Here is a 24,547-nt window from a genome sequence, read left to right as displayed (position 1 = left end):
ATGGATGGTAAAATCCACGAAGTCTTCGACCACCATATCTACAACACAATTGCTGCTTTCTACATTATCATAATGCTGGCAACGATCGTCCTTAATGGCATAGCAATCCTGACATTCTATAAGGTGCGCTCTCTTCTCACTCCAGGCAGCTTGCCAACCCTTAGTTTGGCCCTGGCTGGCCTCCTGCTTGCTATAGCAGCGATGCCACTCGGAGTTGCAGCTAACACCTCCCAAAGATGGTTCCTAGGTGAAGTAGGCTGTAACTGGTACGCCTTCGCCCACACTGTGGTGGGCCTTTCCTCCGTCCTACACCACACTGTTATTGCTGTAGAGGCGCATAGAAGGATTGTACAAGTAATGAATACCCCCACTGGCAAAAAAGAAATGATCGTGGTCATTCTTGTTGTCTGGGGAATCGTTGCCATATGGGGATGTATGCCGTTCGTCGGCTGGTCGTCTTATGTAGGAGAAGGCAGTGGAGCGGTTTGCTCAATCAACTGGAAATCCACCGATCCAGCGGGCATCTCCTACGTAATTTGCACCTTTATGCTGTTCCTAATTGTTCCAGTAATCGTAACTGTGGCTTGTTATGTAGCAATTTCCAAAGATCTGAAAGTGATGGCCAAAAAGATCGCGAAAAAATGGGGACAAAATGCACAAAGGACGATCGAACGTGTGGCTGCAATGAAGAAGTCAATACGGACAGGCGTGATCATGTTTTTGGCTGCGTTCTTCGTGTGGTTGCCCTATGCGGTAGTGTCAGTTATGTCAGCCTTTGGAAGCACTCCCCCTCCTTTGGCTTTTGCCATCTCAGCTGTTTTCGCGAAGACCTCTGCACTGATAAACCCAATAGTGTGCTTCTTCTGGTACAGGAAATTCCGAATTGCAACCAAAAAGATATTTGGAATTTCACATAATCAAGTTCGCCCACAACCAGCAATCCTACAAAAGGCAAATGTCGTTTACTGTAACGGAGATGTAAAGATCCACTTTAACAAAGAAGTGTAAAATCCGTATTTGAGACCAAAAAACAAAACCAGTTCTCTCTTGCGAATTTAATAAGCATGTAGGGAAGTGGTCATAACAAGTGTACTCGACGTGGACCCACCTTGTGTAGGGGTAGGGGGCTATGCAAGATACCACCTGTCTGGTAAGCCAAATGGACCCAATTTTATTGGTCTGAGTTGAGACTTTCATATTTGGTGTGCATGAAGTTTGCCTTGCTGGAGAAATGGCACAAGGAGGTTTGAATCTCTTTCTTAGTTTCTACTCCTGATAGAGTGGGGGCTATACAAACAAGACACCATCCTTTAAGGTGGGGAAAGGGGGGTACATGAAGAAACTACCTGCCTTTTTGCAGAGTGGTGGGTCCTGTCTGAGTATAATAGTTTTGACCATTTCCCTTATTGTTTTATGGTAAAAAACGGAAAAAAAAAACATGAAAAATAGGAGTTCGTAACACAGCTTTATAATTTTTATAATGCTCTCGTGCTCCATTGGCTAAAAAGTTATGTTTAATAGGTTATAAAATACAGCTCTTTTTTTCTAAATTTGTCTTGTGTTTTACGACAGACAAAAGAAGATCAACTACTTTACACTATCTTGTCGACGTTGGCATATCTTGCATACGAATACTCATAATACATGAAATACAATATAGCAACATTTATACATTGTTCAAAAGAATAACCTTAATGTATAAAATGTTATGCAAGAACGAAACAAAAAAAATGTGAACTACTGCACAATTGCCAAGATCATTTTTATTTGCGTGTCTTATATATCGCTGGGAGTTACGCTGAACTTTCCCCCTTAATAAACCAGTACAGTTTCACAAATGAAAGCAAGCCGACTTTTTGACAGTAGCATGGCCAAGTGATAAGGGCGTTGGCCTTGAAATCCGTAGGTCCCGGATTCAATCCCTCCAGCTTGCCAATGGGCTGGACTCGTTCTCAGGTTGTCATGAGTTCTTTGGCTTCCCGACTGAGATTTTAAAACAGCAATTTTGTTTGTCTCCTGATTCATAACAAGTTATATTTTGGTACTGCTGAATGAGTGGCTCACCTGGAAAGTAGCAGATCATCTACAGTTTTTCCAGATCACTTCACATTAATTTTTCCTTTACAGTCTCTTCACGGCCGTTCATTCCGACGATAAATCAAAATCAAATTTCTCCTTACTATATAAATACATATTTTAAGTACATGACTGATGAGAATATAGAACAATGCCAATGAAGAGAAAGTCAAAATCAGTAAGAAGAATTCACAATCGATCTCAGATGGAACCAAGAGTTTTTAATGATATCCATTGATGATATGATTCTCCCTGTGCTGTGCCAGCTTTGCATACTTTCCATAAACAGCACGGATCTGTTGGACACCAAATTGACCGTACACGAAGACCTTTTCACTAGTGTACCCCAGCACTCTGAGCCCCTGGAGCACTCCCAGGACCAGACGGGGGCCCCCGCACACAAGCACTCGATGGCTAGACTCTTCGGGGGGTGGCAGCGTATTGGATAAAAGATTGGCATCGATATAACCCTCTCCTCCCTCCCAATCATCACAGTCGACCTCGCACACAGTGAAGGAAGTTTTCAAACGCTTGTCGTGCATGGCATACTTCTGTAATTCCTGGCGGTAAGGAATATCAGCAGGCTTGGCAGCACACAGGAGGAGAGATACTGAGGTGCGGTCCTTGGGATTGGTCATTATTTCACGTATAATCTGGACTGCGGGCTGACACGACATACCACCGGCTAACAGAGTCAGGTATCTGATAGAGTTGGATTGATATTCGTATCCCCCACAAGGTCCGGAGAAATCTACAGTATCACCTGCAATAAATAAATGAAAATCCAATATTTCAGTTCAGATATAATGTCCATTTACCTCTTTAAGACACATTTGCAGGGAGTCCAAGATTTGGCGACGTTTTATACAACTACCATGATTTCCTGCAGTCATGTCTCATATAGAGAACTGGGCCCGAAAATTGAATGTGTTCGTAGTGTTCTTGCATGTTGCTAAACATCATATGACGACATCGGCAACTTGGGAAGTAGTCTAAAGCGCTCGTGCTGTTTTTGTTCAAAAGATAAGAACGGGAAAACTTTAGGGTGCTTCTTTGAGCTGGGGATTAATTTAGGGTTTACTAAAACGGTACTTGGTCCACTCTTGTTGAGAAGGAAAAAATATTATAGGCGCTGTTTTGCCTACGACAAAACAAAATCAAATCAAATCAAGGAAAAGTCTTCTTGCACCCTCCTTACCAACTTGAAGAGAGCGGATTGAGTTCGAGAACACTCCATGAGTCTCATACTTCAGCAACAGCGATACTCTGCCAAACTCTTTTACGCGTGACACAGGTGAGAGAAACCTCTGATTCTTTCCAATCCTCACACGGACGTACTGGCCAGGGAAGCACCCTGTACAGTCAGTAGGCTGGGGCAAGGAAAAGGTATACTCGGCAGTCATTTCCCCAAGTGGTTTAACAGACTGTAGTTTCAAAGCTGTAAACCTGTCGGGTTTGAGGCAAGGATTATGTGCAACCCCGTCAGGAGTGTCCAGCGGTTTCAGTATCGCAGGAGGCTTTGTGTTGAACGGGTTTTCAAACTCTGAGTCCTGGTAGGAGTCTTGAAGTGGGTTGTGGTTAAAAACGTTGTCGTCATTGTCAGCTTCAACGAGAAGTTTATGTGCCAGGTCTCTCTTTGCCTCCCCGCTAAGTTTCCTAATTTCGGAATTAAGAACGCGTCTGTCTGGTATTTTCAACCTAAAAGAAAGTAAGGAAATAAAAAATAAAATGTATAAATCCTTTGTATACAGGCTATTTCGACGTAAACGTTGTCAGAAAAAAGCACAAAACTGCACAAGCCAATCCCTAAAGGTAGTACCCTGGGTAGACGTATTGAGCTACTGCACGTGGTTGAATTGGACTAATAAGATATAACAACAAAATAAGCGCAATTTCCTCAGGTTTTCTTTCTTTTCAGACATGTAGAAACAAGGTACGTTTAGACCTTCTGAAGTTCAGAAGAATTTTTCCTCACTCAAAGACATGCGACAGTAAAAGTAAAGCTACAGATATAGGCCTCCTGAGGGGAGAGAGAGAGAGAGAGAGAAGAGGAGGAGGAAGAAAGAACAAATTCTCCACGTGCAAAAATACAAACTTGTACATTTCCTCTAGGCCAATATGCAAAGTTCCAGTGAATACCCAGACCACCTTTCGGTCTTGTCGCGTGCACTTTGATTTTTTTTGTTCCGACAACCTTTCTCGAAATGGCTGTATAGCACACAAATAAAGATGGAAGGAAGACGAGGACGAGGACGAGGAGGAGGAGGAGGAAGAGGTTACAAGATCCGGTTAATGGGGCCTTCCATTAGGGAAAGGACCTATAGAAAGCCGTTTGAGACTAAGTTCAGATCCATGTTCATTTACCAGAAGTCCACTGCGCCAAGACCAAAAAGGCTCGTCTTTCCCACTATCTGCCTCAGCACTTCATTGCTAGCACCCATCATCCATCCTGCTTTGCCATCACGTAAAAGACGCTCCAGACCTGCAATGTTGAGACAAGGAAACCTTCATAAGCTAAATGGCCTAAAAGACTGATGCTTTCCAATACCTGCAGCGGCGGTTTATTTGGCGGGTCGGCGCAAAGTGCGAGTTTTTATTTGGCGGGTCGCCCCGCGCTCGGCCTCCGCTTCGCCCGTGGGGTCGCGCGCCGACCTCGCAATACCCCCAAAACCGCCTGTTCTCGGCTCTTTCCAATGACCTTAACTTTAAGGAAAACGACAAATTTTTTAAGTTTGTAAAACATGTTGACAGACGTCAGTCTATCTTCAGTTGATGATTTAAAGCACAGAAAGGAAAAAAGTGACAAAATGCAAAGAAAATAGTAAAAAGCAGTGAAAGTGTGAAATAATTTAGAAAATAAAAGCTAAAATCTCGGGCTGTTATAAACCTTAACTTTGTTGTTAAGCCGAACTGGTAAACTCTTTCGTGTTTTTTCTGAAGTAAAACTGCTTTCTTGTTTTGCACACAGACCCACCCAATCCTTTCTGCACACAGAGCTATCCAGCTCTTTCTTTTACAAAGACACAGTTGTACCCAGTTCTTTTTTTATACACAGACCTATAAAATTCCATCTATTTCTTGTCCAATTCGATCTTTGAACAGACCTACCCAGTTCTTTCTTGTATAAAACACTCCTAATTCACCCTTGCCTACAGATCTACCCAATTCTTTTCTATACACCGCCCTACAATATTCCAACCTTTATGGCTTGATTCGATCTTTGAACAGACCTACCCAGTTCTTTCTTGTATAAAGACACTCCTAATTCACCCTTGCCTACAGATCTACCCAATTCTTTTCTATACACCGCCCTACAATATTCCAACCTTTATAGCTTGATTCGATATTTGCATAGACCTACCCAGTTCTTTCTTGTACCCGACTCCACCGCATGCATGCATCATCTCGTCTGTGACGTAATTGACGTTGGCGGCAGCTTTGATCTTGACTTGAAAACACCAATGATGGAATTGACCTCGACTACAGTAGATAGAGGAGAACAAAACAAAACAAAAAATAATAAATTCAAAGAAACGTTTTCTATTTCACACGGTATAGAAAGCTATAACACATGGCATGCATTTTCCGCATGGCAGCGGAGGCACGTTATAGCATGGCATGGCATGTATGATGTGGTAAGGTATGGTATCATGTTATGATATGGCATGACATAATAATAATAATAATAATAATAATAATAATAATAATAATAATAATAATAATAATTTAATAATTATATAGCGCTTAATTGCTGTCAAACGCTACAAAATCATAAAAAAATAAAAAGTATACATAAAAAAAAAAAACTAAAGTAAAAAAGTAAAAATAAAAAAACAAAAATGCTGATCTAAAAAAAATGTCTAATTACATCGAAAAACGAGGTCGCCGCAAATTCCATAAACCAGAGAAGTGAAGGACCTGCCGCCAAGTGTTGGCGCATGTCTCCCGTGGAACTTCTAGCTACTAGGGTAGAGTCGGCTAACTCACCAATCACTGATGATGGCGCAGACCATAATTATTAGGTAAGATTATCTTACTTATTTGATGGCACGGGAGCCATGGCTCGTAGGGGCTGGAGTTATAGTGAGTACTTGGTATGTCCTATGTCTGCGCGGCATTTGACACGCTGCAGTTTGGAAATTTGGATTTGGCAGTCCAAACATTGCTATTACAATATCCAGTCGAGGGTAATAAAGCATGAACAAGTGTACGTAGACTATCAACAGATAGATATTTCTTGGCATGGCATGGTGTTATGTGGTGTGGTGTGGTGTGTGTATGTGGTGTGGTGTGGTGTGGTTTGGCATGTGCTGTGGTGTGGTGCGTTGTAGTGTGGTGTGCAAAAGCATGGTATGGCTTTGAGTGATGTGCTATTTCACAGTTAGACTACGAGTCCGAGTTTTCTATGAGCGAATAGTCAAAGAGGCGCAGCTTCGTTAACTATCGCTCGTAGGGGAGAACCAATCAGATTCGCGGATTTCCAAAAGAACGTGACTCAGTTTCTACTAAGGTATAGTATGGAATGGTATGGTGCGGTATGGTAGGGTGTGATGCAGAGTGGTATGGTATAGCATTTCTTACATTGGTGCCATCAAGGGCTCTTCGTATATAGACCAGTCGTTGTTGTTGGTCACGTGATCCATCCCCTGTGCCAAACTGAAAAGCATCATTCTGGTGCAGTTTGTTTCCGTGACAGATTTACCAAAGTAATCCTAAAAACAGCATCGACAATCAATGATTAAGATTTGTAGCAAACAAAATGCTTGAATATTAGGCTAACTGTCATTCACTTAATAAAGAAAGAAAGAAGGAAAGAAGAAAGGCGAAAAACAAAGAACAAAAAAGAAATAGAAGAGCCTAACAAAAATGACTCAGATGGGGGGGGGGGGAGGGGGGGGGGGGGGGGGGGGGTAGGATGGCCCAACCAAACCCAACAGGGGGGGGGGGGGGAGAAAAAAAAAAAAAAAAAAAAAAAAATTTTTTTTTTTTTTTTTTTTTTTTTTTTTTTAAATAAAATTATATTTTTTTTTTTTTTTTTAAAAAAAAGGGGGGGGGGATCCCCCCCTACCCCCCCCCTGTATCCGCCCCTGCGGATGTTCCTTAATTTCTATATCATCCGCTTAGAGAGCTGTTAAGGAAGCAGGGGCAGACCTTTTGTACTGATTACACGAATGAGGTTCTAATAAAAATCGCCCGATGTGCCAGTCCAAGTCTTAATACAAATAACGCGTTTTACCTGAATAATGGGATAGTCCGCTACGCGCAGGCCCAGATCAGCATGCTCCGTTCTAATAACATGCTTCTTAGCAATATCAATGGAACCCAGGGCAATTCCATTCCAACAGGCCGAGCTGAACAAAAGGAAGTATGGATCGATGACTTCATGGGCAGCCAAAGGAAATTCACCTGTTTATAATGGAGAATTTGAGTAAAACTTGAATAAAGCGATCAAGAATAAATCTTCTTGCTATTTTACGATATGAAAAGATACGTTTCAAAATTGCCAATAAAATTTATATTATATAGCTATTCCGTTGATACTACGATTTCTGGATTTTAACTTTAGTTTTAAGGCTCAACTATTTCAAGGTTTGAAATATTAACTTCACATAGACCCACTTTGAGTGGCCAAACGGAACACATTTTGTTTACTTGCAAGTGCATTCAAATTGTCAAAAAAATCAGTACTCAAAGTAAGTTGGGAACAACCAACGAGAACCATCGTTAGGAGAGCTTATAACGCAAGATATTTTTGAAGGGAAAAATTGATTGAATTAAAGAGTACTCGTTCAGGAACCCACGATAATTTCAATACATTAGTGTATTATAATAACTTTGCCTTTTGAACAGAATACTTTGGCACTTAGTCGTGTTTTAGTAACTTTTGACTCACCAAATGAACCAATCAGTCTGTCTGCTGACAACACCCCTTCACACACGACAGGGCTAGATTGGTTACCGCGCATGCCCAACGCTGACCACTCATCACTGCTGGAGCGAACTTCGTCCTGCAACATTTGGTGAGAAATGAAAGGCGTTACACTTTTAACAGATCCGTTAGGCAATATATCGGGTTCAAAGTGTGTGAGGAAAAGTTATAATTTCCATGTCAACTTGTCATCTCTAAAGCGGCTCTGTAAGCATTTACTGGAATCTCACATTGTTGTTAGAGGGACACAAACAACTCTTACCTTAAACATAAGAAACAAACTAAGGTTCATAAAGTCCCCTTCAAACGACGGACTTGTGCTTTCAACAACGTAGAAATCTGCAAACCCCGCACTAGTGACCCAGGCCCCGTATCGCAAAACCTGAATACTGCCATCATCAAACTGCTTTGCTTTTGAGGAGAATGGGAACCAGTTGTGTCCACCTGGCGAGTGAAAAACAATAGGTACTTAAAGTGTACATGCGTCTAGTGCTGTTAAATATATGATTAGGACTCTTTCATAAGCAGCGCAATAGTGAGTGTTTACTGCGTGCTACAGAAATTATATGCATATAAGTCAAACTGCGGAAGTTCAGTTTTAGCTTCCGTTAAAGAAATGAAAGCAAATTTAGACACAAAAGTGAAGTCTAGATTTGTTGTTACGTACTTGTGCTAAACTCTAGCTTTCAAATAAACAATGTCAGTCATGAAAGTACAGTAAAGATTATTGGCTACTACCTAGATTCCAGACCTCCATACCTGTAGAAGGGTCACTAAACACCAGTGTACCAATCAGTTTATCTCTGTCGAGCCGTTCCAGTACATCTTGAACAGTTTTGTTGTTGTGGTGGCGGAAAAGCATCGCTGCGATTGCACCTAAATGCATCACTGCAAACAGGATAACATGAATCAAAATAAATAGTAAAAAATTAGCTCTAAGGCTCATATTTACTTTATTTCCAAGTTGTAAATTTTACGTAGTGCGAAGTATACGTTGTAATTGCAGATTTTCAATAACTGACCGTTTGTTGGATTGAGTTTTACAAACCGCCTAAAAGATTATTTAAGAATCACTTTGTTGGAACGTGCGATCGATTTTCGGTAGCTGAATCTGCTACAAAATTCTTTTAGTGTTCTTGACATATCAACTACACTCAGGTGTTTCGATGAGTCTCGATTGACCTCTTTGCATCAGCTACTGTTAGTCAACTGCCAAATGCAAGAAGGGTGCTCCATTCTCACTTATAGTAAATTATAATTCAGCCAATTCCTTACTTATCACAAGTTTAACATGTTCATCCACTGAAAGTTTGCAATTTTAAAGGAGCTGTGGCATGGATTTTGGCCAAATTTAGGCCTGGCAAATGGCCATAAAATTCGCTGAAACCTAAAAACAATAGCTAAAAAAAGTGAAAAAAAAAAACATTTCAGTAAAACAGCAAACACAAAAGAACTGGGGCGGATTGCCAAAAGTGAAGAAGTTTGAACCGGGTTGCGATATGGGTTTTTGAAATACTGTCGGGCTGAACAGTTTTGAAAGTTACTCTCGTTAGCTTGTAACTTTCAATTAACTGTAACGCCCTGGAGACACACTTTGATGGTACTAATAAAGCTATGGCTCTGTCATTTAGATCCATAGAAGAAATTTCTTTGCAAACATTTAGTCTCATAGCGAGTATTTGGCAAAACTTAGTAAAATAAACTTAACTCAGCCGTGACACAGCCCCTTTAAGTCTGTCTCCAAGGCCTGGTTGGTTTCCAGGGCAACCCTTATCTCTAGTTTTAAAGCAACCTTTTCAACTGACAGTGTCAGTACAAATTTTTGACCTGTTCATACCCTCTCCTATAGCATACATGTACTGTACTCATGTACTGCACTCACCATACACCATGGCAGTACTCGGGCAGCCGTATCGTGCTATTGTCTCCACGACCATTGCAGCACACACGTGATTCTGTCCCAGGCCACCAAGTTCTTTAGGCACGATAAGTCCCAGCAGCCCAAGTGAGGCCAAAGCGTCCATACTTTTCCTTGGAAATGCATATGTGTCATCGCATATAATCTAAATAGATTAACGAACACTTTAAGTTGTGTGTTTATTGTGTGTTTATTCATCGTGTTTAGGTCAGGATAACTCTTGCACTTGAAAACAAAAATCCTGATCTAGAATATGCCTTTTATTGCAAATTTTATTTTGAAATTATGATTGGCGTTATATAACGTGCAATTTGATTGGATGATTAAGTGTTTTTTGCATGAGACTAAGGTATTACAAATTTACAATGGCCATTCACAAGAAAGTAAACAATCCAAATGAACCAATAATAACGAACGAAAGAACGTTTGTAAAGGTATGCCACAGCTTTCTAGACTACTCAAGTAGATTAAGGCCTGGTTCTCGTCATATTTGAGAGGGGGTGGTCTATACTAAAGCAATAAGAGCTATCTGTAAAATTAAAATTTAAAGTTATAGACAAAAACCATCAATTTTTTTGTGTAATGCATATCATTTTCTCACGTGATAAGCTGATGGTGAAATTTCAAACAGAAATTTCCACTATTTAGAGATAGGAAGAGCACGCAACAGGTATGGCTACTAGTACTTACTTTCAAACGCCGGTCGGAATGAGAGAAACTGTTTAATGTCTTGTTAGTAGATTTATTAAAATTTGAGAGGGACTGGCACTAGTCAATGAAAAATGTCGGTTAAATGTTTTGTTTCATTCCGGCAGATTTCCTAAACCCTCTTAGGGTAATTGTTTTCATGCATAAAACCTTATCTTTTAGTGCGACAAGTAGTGGGAATCGTTAAATGGTTTCTCGAACTGTAGGGCGTGGTCAATCACGTGACCAAAATTTACTAAAAATATCCTTGTTTTTTATCTTTAATCATTTGAGCATTTTTTATTTACATACCGCGCTCCGAAATGTGATTTCTAAAAGTTGTCAGAAAATATGAAAAGGTCTGAGAACCAGGCCTTAATGTACTTGAGTAAGCTGCCAATGGGCGAAAAGGGCAGAAAAGGCTGACTGGGAGATAAGCAAGTCATTTGGCTTTTTAATCATACACTTAAAATAATCGATTTATTCACAATTCGTGGATTGTGTTTTTTTAACTATTGTATCGTGCCTGCGCCGCTCTGCCTTCGATTTCAAGATGTTTGGGTTAAAACAGAAGAAAGTTTATTGAAAGTCTGAACAACACAATAATCCTTCTTTTGCTTAAAATGTATATCCGCAGTACAAATATATGAATTTCATATATTCATTTCATATCTTCTCCATCCACGGGTATATTACGAACTCACAATTGACCAGCTCCCAGTTGGCTTGATAGCTCAGTTGGTTAGAGCGCTGCACTAGTATCGCAGAGGTCATGGGTTCGATTCCCGTTCAAGCCTGAATTTTTTTCAGGCTTGCTTTTCTCAACTGCTTAAGTTGAGTACATTACTGCGATGATCCTTCATTTGATTAAAACAATAATTTATTCTTTGCTTTTCGGTAGATTGCGTGAGATCACACATGTCAGTTGATGTAAGTCAGATTGTTTGCAATATCACTTAATCAACTGAAGTATTGTTTGAAGATTAAACGTTCTAGATTAGCCGAAATGAACCGATACGGATTAATTGCGATTTAGAAAGGCCAATACTTCTTTCTTATCTGGAGGATAGAGGATTAATTTAATTACCGTCTTAATCAAAGAGTTACCATGTTGATAAACAACTGCTTCCATGGTAACTGTATTAAACAATTATTTTTGTCATTGAAGTGAGCACGTTCGTGGTATAGCAGTGCAAAATCGTCTTTAGCTATAGCAGCGAATATCTTTTTATAGTAATAATTGTGACAATTGCATACAGATACGTGGTTAGGCAGTTAAGCATCAACAACTATATATTAAAAAAGCTTTTGCAATCATCTATATCACGAAACCTAAATAAAAGACTGTTTCGATATATTTTTTGGCCTCGAGACTCACAGGGAAATAAAACAAAAGAAATCAAAATCGATATCGAGAAAAATCCTGAAGCGAAAAACAAAATGTTTTGATAAGAAATAGAACAGAGAAAACTTTTGGAGCCAGGGAAGGGATTTCAAAAATTTCCCCTCGATCGTGTGCAGTGGCATGCTATTACAATTTAATACGCTTTTTTGTAATTAATATCCTACCAAAACGTGCTTGCAGACGTTTGTGATCTGTAGCATGCAAATAACTGGGAAATTAATAACTGTATTGTTCAAGACAAAGTCTACAGTCATTGAATCCTTCCGGCTTTATTTAAAAGCTGTCATCTTAAAGGGACTGTGTCACGGCGAAGTTAACTTTATGTTATCAAATTTTGCCAAGTCAGTCTCTAAGAAACTAAATGTTCGCAACGAATTTAATTCTATGATCCTAAATGGAAGACCGTAGCTTTATTGCAGCCAAATGTGTCTCCCAGGCGTTATAATTAAAAGTTACAAGCAAACAAGATTAACTTTGAAAACTGTTCCGCCAGACCATATTTCAAAAACCCATAGCGCAATCCGCGCGTTTCAATCTTTGACACTTTTGGCCATCCGTACCTTCTTTTGCATTTGGTGTGTTATTTAAATTTTCCTTTAATGTTTTAAGAGGTTATTTTATATATCTAAACGAATTTGATGGTCATTTCCTATGCCTATGTTTGGCTAAAGTCCGTGACACGGGCCCTTTAAGCCCTTTCCTCTTCTTTTCTATTTTAAATTCAACTTCGCGGTTTAACTTATTCCTTAAAATGGACAATTTGTTTTTGATAGCTATTTAAAGTCTCCATATCATCCTTGAAGGTAATCTTGTGCATTAATTCAGTCCATTATTCCCTAGTATTGAACAACATATACCGCCTTCGGTATTAAATACAGTTGTTCAGGACATGCGGTCACTCGAGTTTGGGGCGGTGGCCAACATTATCTACAGTGAGCCGCGAAGCTGTTCTTTTGAACTTTTCATATCAGTCATTTTAATCTTCGTGCAAAATTTCATATCTTTGATGTCTAGACACCGCTTTGTTTTAAAGCTACAACATTTTGACATTTAAGACGGCTCAGCTAAGTGTGTTCTTAAGTCAAGTGGCACAGAATTGAGCAATATTCCCTGTATTTCTGGAACGTGTGGTGTAGTGTTTGTATGTTTAGTCTTATAACTGAACTTTTAATCTTCTTTTTACAGACACTTGCCATTCTTTAGCTTTAAACATTTTCAAGTTCTTAGTATTTTAACCGAGCCTATAACTCAAGAATGTCCATCATAAAAGTTCCCGAAATATTTTAAGCAGGAATTCATCGAGGGCCTACCAGGGGGGTCCATGTTCCCGTGTTAAGTTCCCAACAAAATTTTCCTTGTGTTCCTTTGTTCCCTAAAAATATTTCTTCGACTTTGGTGTTCCCTGTTCCCTAAAATATGCTGTTGTTCTCAAAAAGTTAATGACCATGTTCCCTTGTTCTCCGATGCATGTACATATTATGCTTGGATGCATGTACATATTTTGGGGTTGTTGTCTCCCTACGTCAACCTATCATTCAAAAAAATAAAAAAAACTCTTCACGTAAAAAAATGTACTGGTCAATAGTCTTCATTTGAATGGTTACACAGATGACAGAATTCAAGTTAGAACCAGTTGTTCAGTCGACTAATAAAGTAGAACACGCACTAGCTTGGTTTTAGTAACACACACACTAGGGTTTCATCCATGAAATTAAAGTGAAAACAAGTTTTGTGCAAAAATTATTCTCAGTCTTCTTTGATAATCATGCATTTTGCTAATGATCAGTTGGCTTATTCTCCTAACAGATCATCACATGTTCCTTTATATCTTTGTTCTAAGAATTTAGTACAACATCAGTGATCAAGATGACTTCCAGTAGCTCATGATTTGTCGATAAAATGACGTTAGCAGAATGCCAGCACGTAACGTTTTGTTTCAACTGAAGATCTTGTGGATAAGATAAGATAAAGCAACATAGAATTGATTTTATAAACCCACTCAATCCTTATCGTCCTTGGGCACATAAGGCCATGGATTTTATTTAATTAAGAAAAAAATCACTCTAGATAGCTGATATCAACCTTGTTTCTTTATAACAGATAAAAAATCTTTTACCAACGCAACGTTCTAAAGGTGCTTATTTTCATAACAAGCACTCGTATAAAGGGTTTAAGAATAAAAAAGCTACTGTCTTGTTATATCGTCTAAATACAATTTTCCTATGTACTGTATGATCAATCTCACTCCCGGACGCAATGATAGTTCCTTTGTACATGTTGGAAACGACATTTCGTTTGATACCTCAAGAGGCAGCGTGAAGTATAACTTCATTGTAACGTTGTCACGAAACATTAGAAGACAACACTTCAAATATTTGGTTCTTGACAAAAGTGAGCCATTTCAAGCATGTCTAGTCTGAGAGAAGCTCTTGATAGTTGATTAATTGAAATCTCTCGTGACTTGGCCACCATGACTAAGCCTATATGTGATTCATACATTTTACCCCGCCGAAAAATATATTTCTTACTTTAAATGCGGTGATTAAAAAGTAAGAGGGAATAGATTAAAATCATCAACAACGAAAATTCTTGGGTGTGAAAAAATTACGGTATGTATTAGTTATGGTGATTTTAGCTCCGGTTTTCCCAGGATGCCCTGCGGCGCTTCCACCCATGGAGGTCCACACATTCCTTATGACCATAACTAATGAAAGCGCCATGTTGTCTTTATTTATCAAAATCGGAAGTTTTTGACGAATATCAGACTTTGCGGTACAGTTTAAGACAACAAAATTCACGATTTTCGGCCAAGGCTATGAGATTTCTAGAATTTACGGAGTGAGACGTGCGAACATGCAAGTAATGATATGTTTACAATTTTTCAAATGTAACAAAGGTTAAATGTAGATATTCTATCACTGAAGATGAGCTGATAATACAGGACAAAACAATATGAGCCATGAAAACAATTTAATCAGCCTGATGAATCGTACGTGATACTGTACATCTATACTACTGATTTAACGGAGCGCCCTCATGCATGGGCCTCGTGGAGGTCACGCATCTTAAATTCTTTGACAAAGAATCTCAATAATCTTTAGACGAAATTTTGCAATTTTTATTGCTCTGCCAATCAGAACTAAATTGAAATTTGTGGCTGTCCTTTCTGCTTGCATGAATTTATTGTGCCAGGATGTCTATTGCTATAGTATTATTTACCAAAAAATTAAGAAAACAACGATTACTGAACTACGTCAACAAAAACAAGATCTAGAACATTTAAGAACCCAAGATAACCGTTTAACGTGGCATTAAAACATTACAGAAAAGATGACTATCTTTTAGAGTCTTTTTAGTTTTTCGCAATCGAAAAACTTTGTGAAGCTTGCTCACAAATCAGTTCCTGATAATATGAACTTTTTTCCGGTCAAACAAACTCTTAAAAAGTAGGAAGAACAAAACAAATAAGGAAAAAGAAAACCCGCGAGTATGTCTTTGTGCCTGGGATGTAATCGAAAAAGGAATTAAAAAAGTAAAGAAAAAGTGTTGAAGCAAGATAAAGCACGGGTCTCAAGACTTACTGCGTTAGGCCGGATGACCGTCCGACAGCACTCCATCAGTTTTCCTTGTATTTCTTTCTGATCTTCGTTCAGGATCCATTGTGGATCGTAATCCCAACTCACCCCCCAAAATTCCTTCCCGCTTCCCCATGTTTTTGCACTATGCGCAGCCATCTCACCACTGAGCAGATTTTTCCGTGACCCACGTTTAGCAAGACCAGCCTTGCATAATAACGTTTGTGATGGCACCCTCGCTTATAAAGAGAGAGGTCATGTCTAATCATCTGATGAGTGATATGTTGGTTTTATATTCATTGATTTGACCCTGTAATTGACCTTTGAATGAGTAGTGTGTAAAATTCTCACGTACACATCAGTTCCAGTTTAATGGAAAATTTTAAAAGCATGAAAAAAGTTTTTTGTTACATAAATAGTTGCGTTGTTTGCATATCTAGAAAACCGGATATGGACTTTAAATTTTCTTATAGTACGTAGGCATGACTTCAAATTCGAAAAGAACGCATCTTTAATTCATGGGGTCATTAGCAGATCTTTATTTCCTTTCCAAAAAACAGCTCCCCAGCGAGTAAACAAGGTCTCGGTCAACAGCCTGCTACATATCAGATTTTGCGGGCATTTGTTTTTTCATTTATCGATGTTAGTCAAGCAATAAGCGACGTTGTTATTTTAGAAGAATACAGGGTACACGGGCAAATGAATTTGTGAAATTTGTCTGCTTAAACATGAGGAGCTACGTCGCGGACAATCCATCTTGACAGAACCGGCAAGTTTTTTCAACTTTGTCGTTCGTAAATCGTCTTTTAAAATCTTCGTCAGTCAAAATCATCCTTGGTTATTTGCGGGTTTTGATTACTCCTTTGTTATTTTTCTACATTACACAACTATTTATTTGAGGTTTCCTTCAATTTGGAATTAATCAGAAATAAGACATTGCTCCTTTAAAGAGTTAGCGTTCGAATACCCTACGCTTGAGAGAACCAGGCTAGAACAGGATAACATGCAACAAAAGAGCATTTTTGTCAAATTGGCATTTTAACGTTTTTCATACACATTTCATGTAACTCTTCTTATGAAATCACATCATTCTTATAATGAATCATTTAATTTGCGTAGTGTTATGATTACATAAAGCGTTTTTACGAGAATGTGATTAAATCGAAATTTAAGCGGAAAAAATCGAGGTAATCAGTGGTAAAATCGTAACACGGAACCATAAAGTTGAGCCGGAATGACGTGTTCATTCCGCTCGTTCCGCTAGTAAAGGAGGTCTAGATCACATTTCACGAAAATGAAATAGCCATGTCACGATTCACGCAAAAAAATAGCCATTTCACGAAACCAAGATTTACATATCGAAGTAGAGTGACCTGGGGCCCAGAGTGACGATCAGTAAGACTAAAACTGCAAGGGACCGCAAACGATAATGCTGCTATACACTGAGAGATCTGATCAGCAATAAAATGAAATAACAGACAACTGAAAGCAAGGCTGATCATACTACGTGAAAAATAGACTTTGCGAGACAACACCACGACTAGAACCGATACAGCAGGATTAAACCGCAGACAGCTGTTTCGTCCTTTTTGCGACTCTTCAGTGCGGTGTAGCGAATCTAAATGACGCCAGCTCGGAGAGCCAACGCAAATCAATTGCCCAATCAGTGCACGTCACGCAATTTAGCACGCGTTTTCAAACGCTAACTGGATAATTTGTTAGACGAAAAATAGAATTACAGTTTCCAGTCACATTTCATTTTTTTTTTTAACCCAGTCATTTCGCAATTCTCAAAAAGGAACGTCGATTTATGCATAGTTCACGGCTATGTAACCAATCACGTTTTACGAGAAAAAATAATAGCCGTTTCATAATCTAAGAGAAAAAAAGAAAGGTCTTCCATGGATTACGAAATCTCTTTACCACCCTCAGAAAACGTTTGTTACTTTGTCATGCAAGGCAGAGTGCTAAATTAGGTGGCTTATATAAAGAAATTCATGCCCAATAACTTTTTTTCTTGTTACAAACATAGACTGATACAGCATGAAAAAACGCCCCATAACAAGAAACCTGCAAAGCCATACATATGGGTCACAAACAGGGAAGCAAACTGAAACTGGCAGATACGATGAAATCCCTTAATAGGCTCTGCCCTGCTTGTACTTATCAGTGGTCACGCAAATAAAGCTCGGTTGTTGTTGTTATTGACCATACACTGAAATGTAAAAAAAACTTGCCTAAGGACGAAAAACTCGCTCAAGTAGGAGCTCACACGCAAAAGAAAGAAGGGTTTTGAAGAAATCCTTTTTTTCTAGCTCTCTGAATTTAGCTTCAAAGAGTACGTGAGAAAGCAAGACCTGGCTTTAGTTTAGAACTGTTTAGAGACTTACTGCATTGGGTCTGATCACGGTCCTACAGCATTCCATCAGTTTTCCTTGTATTTCTCTCTGCTCCTCGTTCAGTATCCACTGCGGGTCATAATCCCAATTCAAGCCCCAGAATTGCTTTCCATTTCCCCATTTCTTCATCAGTGGTGATGCCATTCCCGCTAAGCAGATATGTCGATCAAGCTCAGAATTACCACCCTTGCACGACGAAGAAGTATAAAACAATGCACTGATTGTTGACCATAACATATAACATAACGACTGAGTGACCTTTTCAGCATCACAGGAACAAATGATTTCACGTTCTGCAGCTATTTATATAATAACATTGTTCTGGTACATGCTCAAGGAAGTAACTAACATTGTTAACTACGGGTCCGTACAATACTTCCTACAGGAAGCTGTAAAACATTATATGATATATACAAACACGCAAAAAGTTGTCGGTGGCGCTGAAAATCATGCCCAGGATTTAATAAAGAGAAATTTCGGAAGCCGATACAACCAAAAGTAAAGTTCAGTATATGATAATACAGAATAATTGTGTTAATATAGCTATGAGGCCCTGTTAGGGCCCCCTCGGGGGGGAGGGGTGACTTAAAAAAGTTTTATACGGGGAGGCTCTGCCTTGTATGCTGATGTCGCAGAGGATTTCAGTGTGACTACATCATTTCGTTGTCGACTGAACATTTAAGACTGAACTGAGAGATTCTTTCCTTCGCGGTCGCTATTTCAACAAAAGTCTTGTCATTCCTCGCCATTTTATTTCTTCTACAGGGCCTTAGCTAGCCTGCGTTGCAGACGAACAAAACCCCGGTATAGTCTTTTGTTCGTCTGCAACGCAGGCTAGGCCTTAGCCTGTGTACAGCCGTCCCGCTCCGCTACAGGGCCTCAGCTATCAGGGATGTATTCTCTTGACGTATGACCATATTCTTAGCTGACAAAAAAGTATGTGGCTATTAGAAAGCCTAGTATAGTAATAGAGTGTTTCCGATTATACACTCAGGACTCAAAGTGTAGACTTTTGCAGCCAATTAACTTAACTGACGCTATGTGCTTGTTTACAAGTGGTGGAGTTACGGTAAAGGAAAGAAATTAGCTGTATACTTAAAAACAAAAGCAGTTTTGAAGTATGCATGTTTATCAAAACACTGAGTCAAAACTGATTCGATTCCCGTCGGGGACTCAGATTTTTTTCTTTGTCCCACGCTCGTGTCATGTAGAATAATTTCTTAACTATTTATCACCGAGCTTAAAATCTACCATCTTTATTATTTACTACAAATTTGATGATTTCGACATTGCTGATCCTAGCAGTATGCAGGACGCGTGTCACTTATCAACCTAGTACATGGCTTAGCTCACAGCGAGTCTCACGTAGCTCAGTTGGTTAGAGCGCCCAACCAGCCTGGGAGGCCATGGGTTCGATTCCCGTCGGGGACTCAGATTTTTCTCTTTGTCCCTCGCTCGTGTTATGTAGAATACTTTCTTCACTGAATGCCCTCTCGTTCGCTTGAGACTATAAGCGAAAACGGAAGATGAATGAAATCAGGTCAGCCAGTGGCATTAAGTCTGATAAACAGGAACTATTGAGATTTTTTAACGCGGTTATGTTAGTTTGCAATAACTTTATAACATTTTCTTTCCTATAATCTCGGGCAAACATGGTTAGAGAAACGGAACAGAATACTGGTACAAAGTATTTCGACTATTTTCTCGTCTAGAAGCACCCCCTTAGATACGAATCACATTTGTAATAAAAACCCACATCTCCGTGTCAAAACAAGTGAAAGGAATTTGTGTTTATCTAATCTACATTACGTAAGTCCGGTCGGTCCTAAAGGACATCACATTAAATCTGATGAGGATATAAGAGAGGTAGCTGGCATTACTCCAGTTTATTGCCCCACTGGGTAAAACTGTCGTAAACATGACAGGAAGTATTAACTACCATCATTTATACGTCAACAAGGCTACGGAGCTTGTATGACATCGTAAACATAATAAAAACATAATATGATTAACATGACTTTCAGTCAAAGTAGAATCTCCATATGGCTAATTTTTTTAACTCGTTTTTTTTTTTATGCACATGTCATTTATTTTACTCTTATTTTAAGCATTTAATTATATTTTATTTGATATCATCATAAGCCATTGCAAACGATCGATATGTTCTTTTTAGTTCCGTGCGTGGTATACGTGAGCAGAGTGCTTCCAGAGAATATCGTTTCACTAATTACCGTGTCATTACTTCCTTTACAGACCACCCAATTTGTTAAGCGTGCCTTTTTGGATAAAATGCAAGCCGGACTAGCGGGGGCGAAAATACCAAACGGAAAGCCGTCAACTAAGTTATCTATCTCTTTTCCTGATCCTTTCGGCCGCTACGTACATGTATGACCTTGTTAACTAACCTTGGGTCATCACGTAAAATATTTCGTTTATCTACGGATTGGTCTTTAAAAAAGTGAGAAAAAAAAAAGAAAAGAAAGGCAATATTGGCATATTAATAAATTAGATGATTTCAAACGAGCAAGCTAGTTGTTTCAGCATCTTCTACGTGATTTTGCGCCTACAGTTGCTCATAAATCACACAGTTATTTTTATTTTCAGTTTTCTTTGTGTTCGGCTCAGGTTTATATTAACTTTGGAATAATTATTATTCCTCGCGAAGCGAGGCCGAAGGCCGAGCGTAGCGGGGTGTATAATTTTGTTCCTCAAAGGGCTCATCTCGTGTGGAGTTTACGGTCATATATAATATTTATACCATGCCATAGAAAATACAGCCAATCAGAATACAGGAAAGTCATTGTGTATTCGACGGTATTCAACCCAACCTTCCCATCAAGCGCTGCGATCTTATTCTCGATGATATTTAGTAAGCGTATTTTCTATGGAGGGGGACGTAAGGGTTTGCGGTGATGCGGTTTTGCGGTAATCTTAATTTTAATCTGCGGTATTGCGGTTTTACAAGACTACGCGGTGTGCGGTTATTACAAATTTTAGGTCGCGGTAATCGGTGAGAAAATTGTCTGCGGTAATATGTTTCTCCCATGTTTCCACTAGATCCTTTCACATTTGGTTGTTTTTCTTCAGTTAAACAAGCTATAGCTAGAGCAAGTGTTTTGCTTTAAATCAGGGTTCTTTGGTTTGTAATTGCAGTCTCTTTCAGTTAATACTTGATGTGTTTAACTGTTTTTGTGACCACTTTCATTGTGCATGCCAAGAGTCATGCTTGTATCAAAAAGTGCGCAATTCAACTTAAATTTCGAGCTAAGCCGCCGGACTATTGTTGTTTTGCAGGCGGAAGCAAAGAAATGTACAAATATTTATAACGCGCGTGCGGGTTGGCGACGTTTTCGTTGCTAATTGTAGTGTGCCGTTTGAAAGATCCCTGTATTTGTGGCCACGATGTCATTCACGGAGTTTATTTTCAGTGCTCGGAACCCGGGGGGGGGGGGGGGGTACTCAAAAAAGTTTTATACGGGGAGGCTCCGCCCCAAGTTCTAACCCCTTACCCTTTTATATACCATTTTTGAGAGAAATTGTACCCCTTTCGTATACCTTTAACTGAAAAAAGGTACCCCTTTCATATACCTAAGAGACATGGCGTGGACTTAAAATAGGACGTTTTCTTGTCATTTTTATGTAGCGCTTAATAAATTAGAATAATACAGCCATAAATTGCGTCTGTTCAAAATCTTTTAATTAAAGGCCCTTTTAAATAGCCAAATGACAGATTTCCATACCCTTTCATATACTTAAACTCGTGAAATCCCTGCCCTTTTATATACCTGAAGCCTGAAAAAGGTACCCCTTTCGGGCGGAGCCTCCCCGTATAGGCCATTATAGGGAGTACCCCCCCGGGGCTCGGAATGCTTTTTATTTGCGAAACAGACCACAATGCATTATTTTAATGCACCGTATAAATTTCCATATAGACGCACTACCTGACCATATGCAAATTTTGTTTTGCCTTCCGTGCAGTCAACCGGAAATATTGGAAAATTCGTTTCCATTTGCACTGGAATTTTCAGGAAACTCAAACCAGAAATTTTGGTCGAATGGAAAGCGCCCCTGATAAATCTAAAAACTGCAGAGAGCATACAAAGAGAAAATTTTATAAGTGTTCTACATTTTAAAGATATTTTTCGTACAATATGGCGTACAATTTGGCGTACTATTTGGCGTACTATTTCCCCCCCCCCGGCGTACTATTTTGGCGTACTATTTTGGCGTACCATTTGGCGTACTATTTGGCGTACTATTTGGCGTACTATTTTGGCGTACTATTTGGCGTACTATTTGGCGTACTATTTTGGCGTACTATTTTGGCGTACTATTTGGCGTACTATTTGGCGTATTATTTTGGCGTACTATTTGGCGTACTATTTTGGCGTACTATTTTGGCGTACTATTTGGCGTACTATTTGGCGTACTATTTTGGCGTACTATTTGGCGTACTATTTTGGCGTACTATTTGGCGTACTATTTTGGCGTACTATTTTGGCGTACTATTTGGCGTACTATTTTGGCGTACTGTTTGGCGTAATATATTGGCGTACTATTTTGGCGTACTATTTTGGCGTACCATTTTGCGTACTATTTGGCGTACTATTTGGCATACTATTTTGGCGTACTATTTGGCGTACTATTTTGGCGTACCATTTTGCGTACTATTTGGCGTACTATTTGGCGTACTATTTTGGCGTACTATTTTGGCGTACCATTTTGCGTACTATTTGGCGTACTATTTTGGCGTACCATTTGGCGTACTATTTTGGCGTACTATTTGGCGTACTTTTTGGCGTACTATTTTGGCTTACTATTTGGCGTACTATTTGGCGTACTATTTTGGCGTACAATTTTGCCTACTACCGAAAACCCCGGAAATTTCAGAAGCAAAATCAAATGGAACTAAAAGTTCTCGGAAATTGTTTTCAGAAATTCGGGTCTACCTTTCGAGGTTGACTTCTTTTCCGGAAATTTTGTAAAAAGCATAAAAAATTCAGGTGAACTCGGTTGCTTTTCGTTGTTGTTTTGCAGGCGGCAGCAAAGAAATGTACAAATATTTATAACGCGCGTGCAGGCTACGCTCATTATCGCTCATTAAACTTTTTGGGTTGGCGACGTTTTCGTTGCTTGTAGTGTGCCGTTTGAAAGGTCCCTGTATTTGTGGCCACAATGTCATTCACGGAGTTTATTTTCAGTGCTCGGAATGCTTTTTATTTGCGAAACAGGCTACAGTGCTTTATTTTAATGCACCGTAGAAATTTCCATATTAGACGCACTACCTGACCATATGCAAATTATATATGTTTATTTGTGAGCTTGGTGTGTGGCGGAAATGACGTCTCACGGCCGCGCGCTGGTGGCCTAATGGTAAGGCGTCGAACTTGAAATCAGATCTTCGGGACTGAGCGCGGGGGTTCGAATCCGGCTAGGTTTTTTTTTCCTTTTTTTGTGGGTTCGAAACCTGAGCCTTTCATTTTTATCGTTTTTCTTTTCGGATTAAAATAACACTGATTTCCACCATAATACTCCCTCAACGCCTATTCAAGGTATAAACTGCTGGTGTTGAAAACTGTTCATGGTTGTATGGAAATTTGCCATTTCGTTCTGAACCCATTGTTGCTGATGTAAAGGCTGATCGGGATTTCTCCATCCATTTGAAAGATAATCATCTCTGTTTAGTTCCTGTTGCTGTAATTGTTGTTGTTGTCTACGCGTGTCACTATTTTCTCGAGCAGACTGTAATCGAATATTTCTCTCCTCCTCCGATTCTAATTGTATGCGCGCTGCATCACTTTCCCTTCTTAATTGTAATCTATTCTGTAGCTGTTCAGTTGATTCTACTAAAAGTCTGTCTGTATAATTTTGTCTCAGTAATTGTAATCTGTTTCGCTCTTCGTTGCGGGACGCGAATGAGAGGCGGCTGTATTCGCAGGCTACTGTAATCGTGCAGTTCGTTGTTGTTCAGTTTCTGTTTGTATTCTGTCCGCGGTATTTTGTCGAAGTCTCTGTTATCGTGCAGTTCGTTGTTGTTCAGTTTCTGTTTGTATTCTGTCTGCTGTATTTTGTCGAAGTCTCTGTAATCGTGCAGTTCCGCTACTGGGCAACAATAACCCAGAGCTTCGCAAGGCCGTGCGAGTCAGGTATTACTAGTACCTAACTGTTTTCATTTCGTGCTTGCATTAGGCTATGCACTAGTCCATTCCTGGACTCGTCATATAGAGGGCCTTCCGGAACCCGCCGGCAAAAGGTCGATTCCGGCCCGGGGGACTCCGCTCCGGTTTCGCGCTCTTGTGTTGAGCTTCGCGCTTTGTACGCTAGAACGATGGGCTTCAAGCTAGGAACTCCTGACTGGACTAGCTGTATTTGAAGACGTGCGCCATCTTCTAATGCTTAAATATAATGTCGCATAAATTTATCACGAAGGAAACCACGAGAAACACCGTTCCTCCGCGTTCTCCGCATTTTTGCACACTAGTACCCAGAGCCTTTATTTTTCTATGGGCGACAAAAGACTAGCATTTACTCTCCCCAGTTTCCCACTCAATCTCGTGC

The 24,547-nt window shown here is 39.6% G+C and overlaps 2 protein-coding genes and 1 non-coding gene across 4 annotated transcripts; 2 read left to right on the top strand and 1 right to left on the bottom strand.

Moving 5' to 3' along the window:
- On the top strand, nt 1-1,008 carry LOC144637636 (visual pigment-like receptor peropsin). The gene has a single exon (XM_078496696.1). The coding sequence runs from the start codon at nt 1-3 to the stop codon at nt 1,006-1,008; it is 1,008 nt and encodes a 335-aa protein (XP_078352822.1).
- A 738-nt stretch (nt 1,009-1,746) lies between these two features.
- Nucleotides 1,747-18,162, bottom strand: LOC144638592 (uncharacterized). Of its 2 annotated transcripts, none has more exons than XM_078497782.1 (11): nt 17,981-18,162; nt 9,888-10,068; nt 8,765-8,893; nt 8,268-8,449; nt 7,970-8,084; nt 7,313-7,482; nt 6,658-6,788; nt 5,438-5,556; nt 4,441-4,558; nt 3,275-3,774; nt 1,747-2,839 (listed from the first exon to the last, which is right to left on the bottom strand). In XM_078497782.1, exons 1-11 carry the CDS (start codon nt 18,131-18,133, stop codon nt 2,298-2,300), a joined length of 2,340 nt encoding a protein of 779 aa, XP_078353908.1. In that variant the 5' UTR covers nt 18,134-18,162; the 3' UTR covers nt 1,747-2,297. The 2 variants fall into 2 exon arrangements, with proteins under 2 accessions (XP_078353908.1, XP_078353907.1); XM_078497781.1 differs by lacking the exon at nt 17,981-18,162 and adding an exon at nt 15,597-15,791.
- On the top strand, nt 11,334-11,407 carry Trnat-agu (transfer RNA threonine (anticodon AGU)). Its single transcript has one exon. It is a non-coding gene; the product is annotated as a tRNA-Thr (tRNA).
- Nucleotides 18,163-24,547: the final 6,385 nt, after the last annotated feature.

The sequence above is a fragment of the Oculina patagonica genome, chromosome 14 (assembly GCF_052425735.1).
Source record: "Oculina patagonica isolate OP01 chromosome 14, crgOcupat, whole genome shotgun sequence".
Classification (NCBI taxonomy): domain Eukaryota; kingdom Metazoa; phylum Cnidaria; class Anthozoa; order Scleractinia; family Oculinidae; genus Oculina; species Oculina patagonica.
The sequence above is the reverse complement of the archived record's forward strand: the minus strand, read 5'-3'. Positions and strand labels throughout refer to the sequence as shown.

Excerpts from the sequence above, each read along its gene's own strand:
- LOC144637636 (XM_078496696.1), top strand. The coding sequence starts at position 1 with ATGGATGGTAAAATCCACGAAGTCTTCGACCACCATATCTACAACACA.
- LOC144638592 (XM_078497782.1), bottom strand. The coding sequence starts at position 18,133 with ATGGCATCACCACTGATGAAGAAATGGGGAAATGGAAAGCAATTCTGG. Across the intron at positions 8,894-9,887 it reads GAGTACTGCCATGGTGTATG|TGATGCATTTAGGTGCAATC; the intron begins GTGAGTGCAGTA and ends TCCTGTTTGCAG. Across the intron at positions 8,450-8,764 it reads GTTTAGTGACCCTTCTACAG|GTGGACACAACTGGTTCCCA; the intron begins GTATGGAGGTCT and ends TTCACTCGCCAG.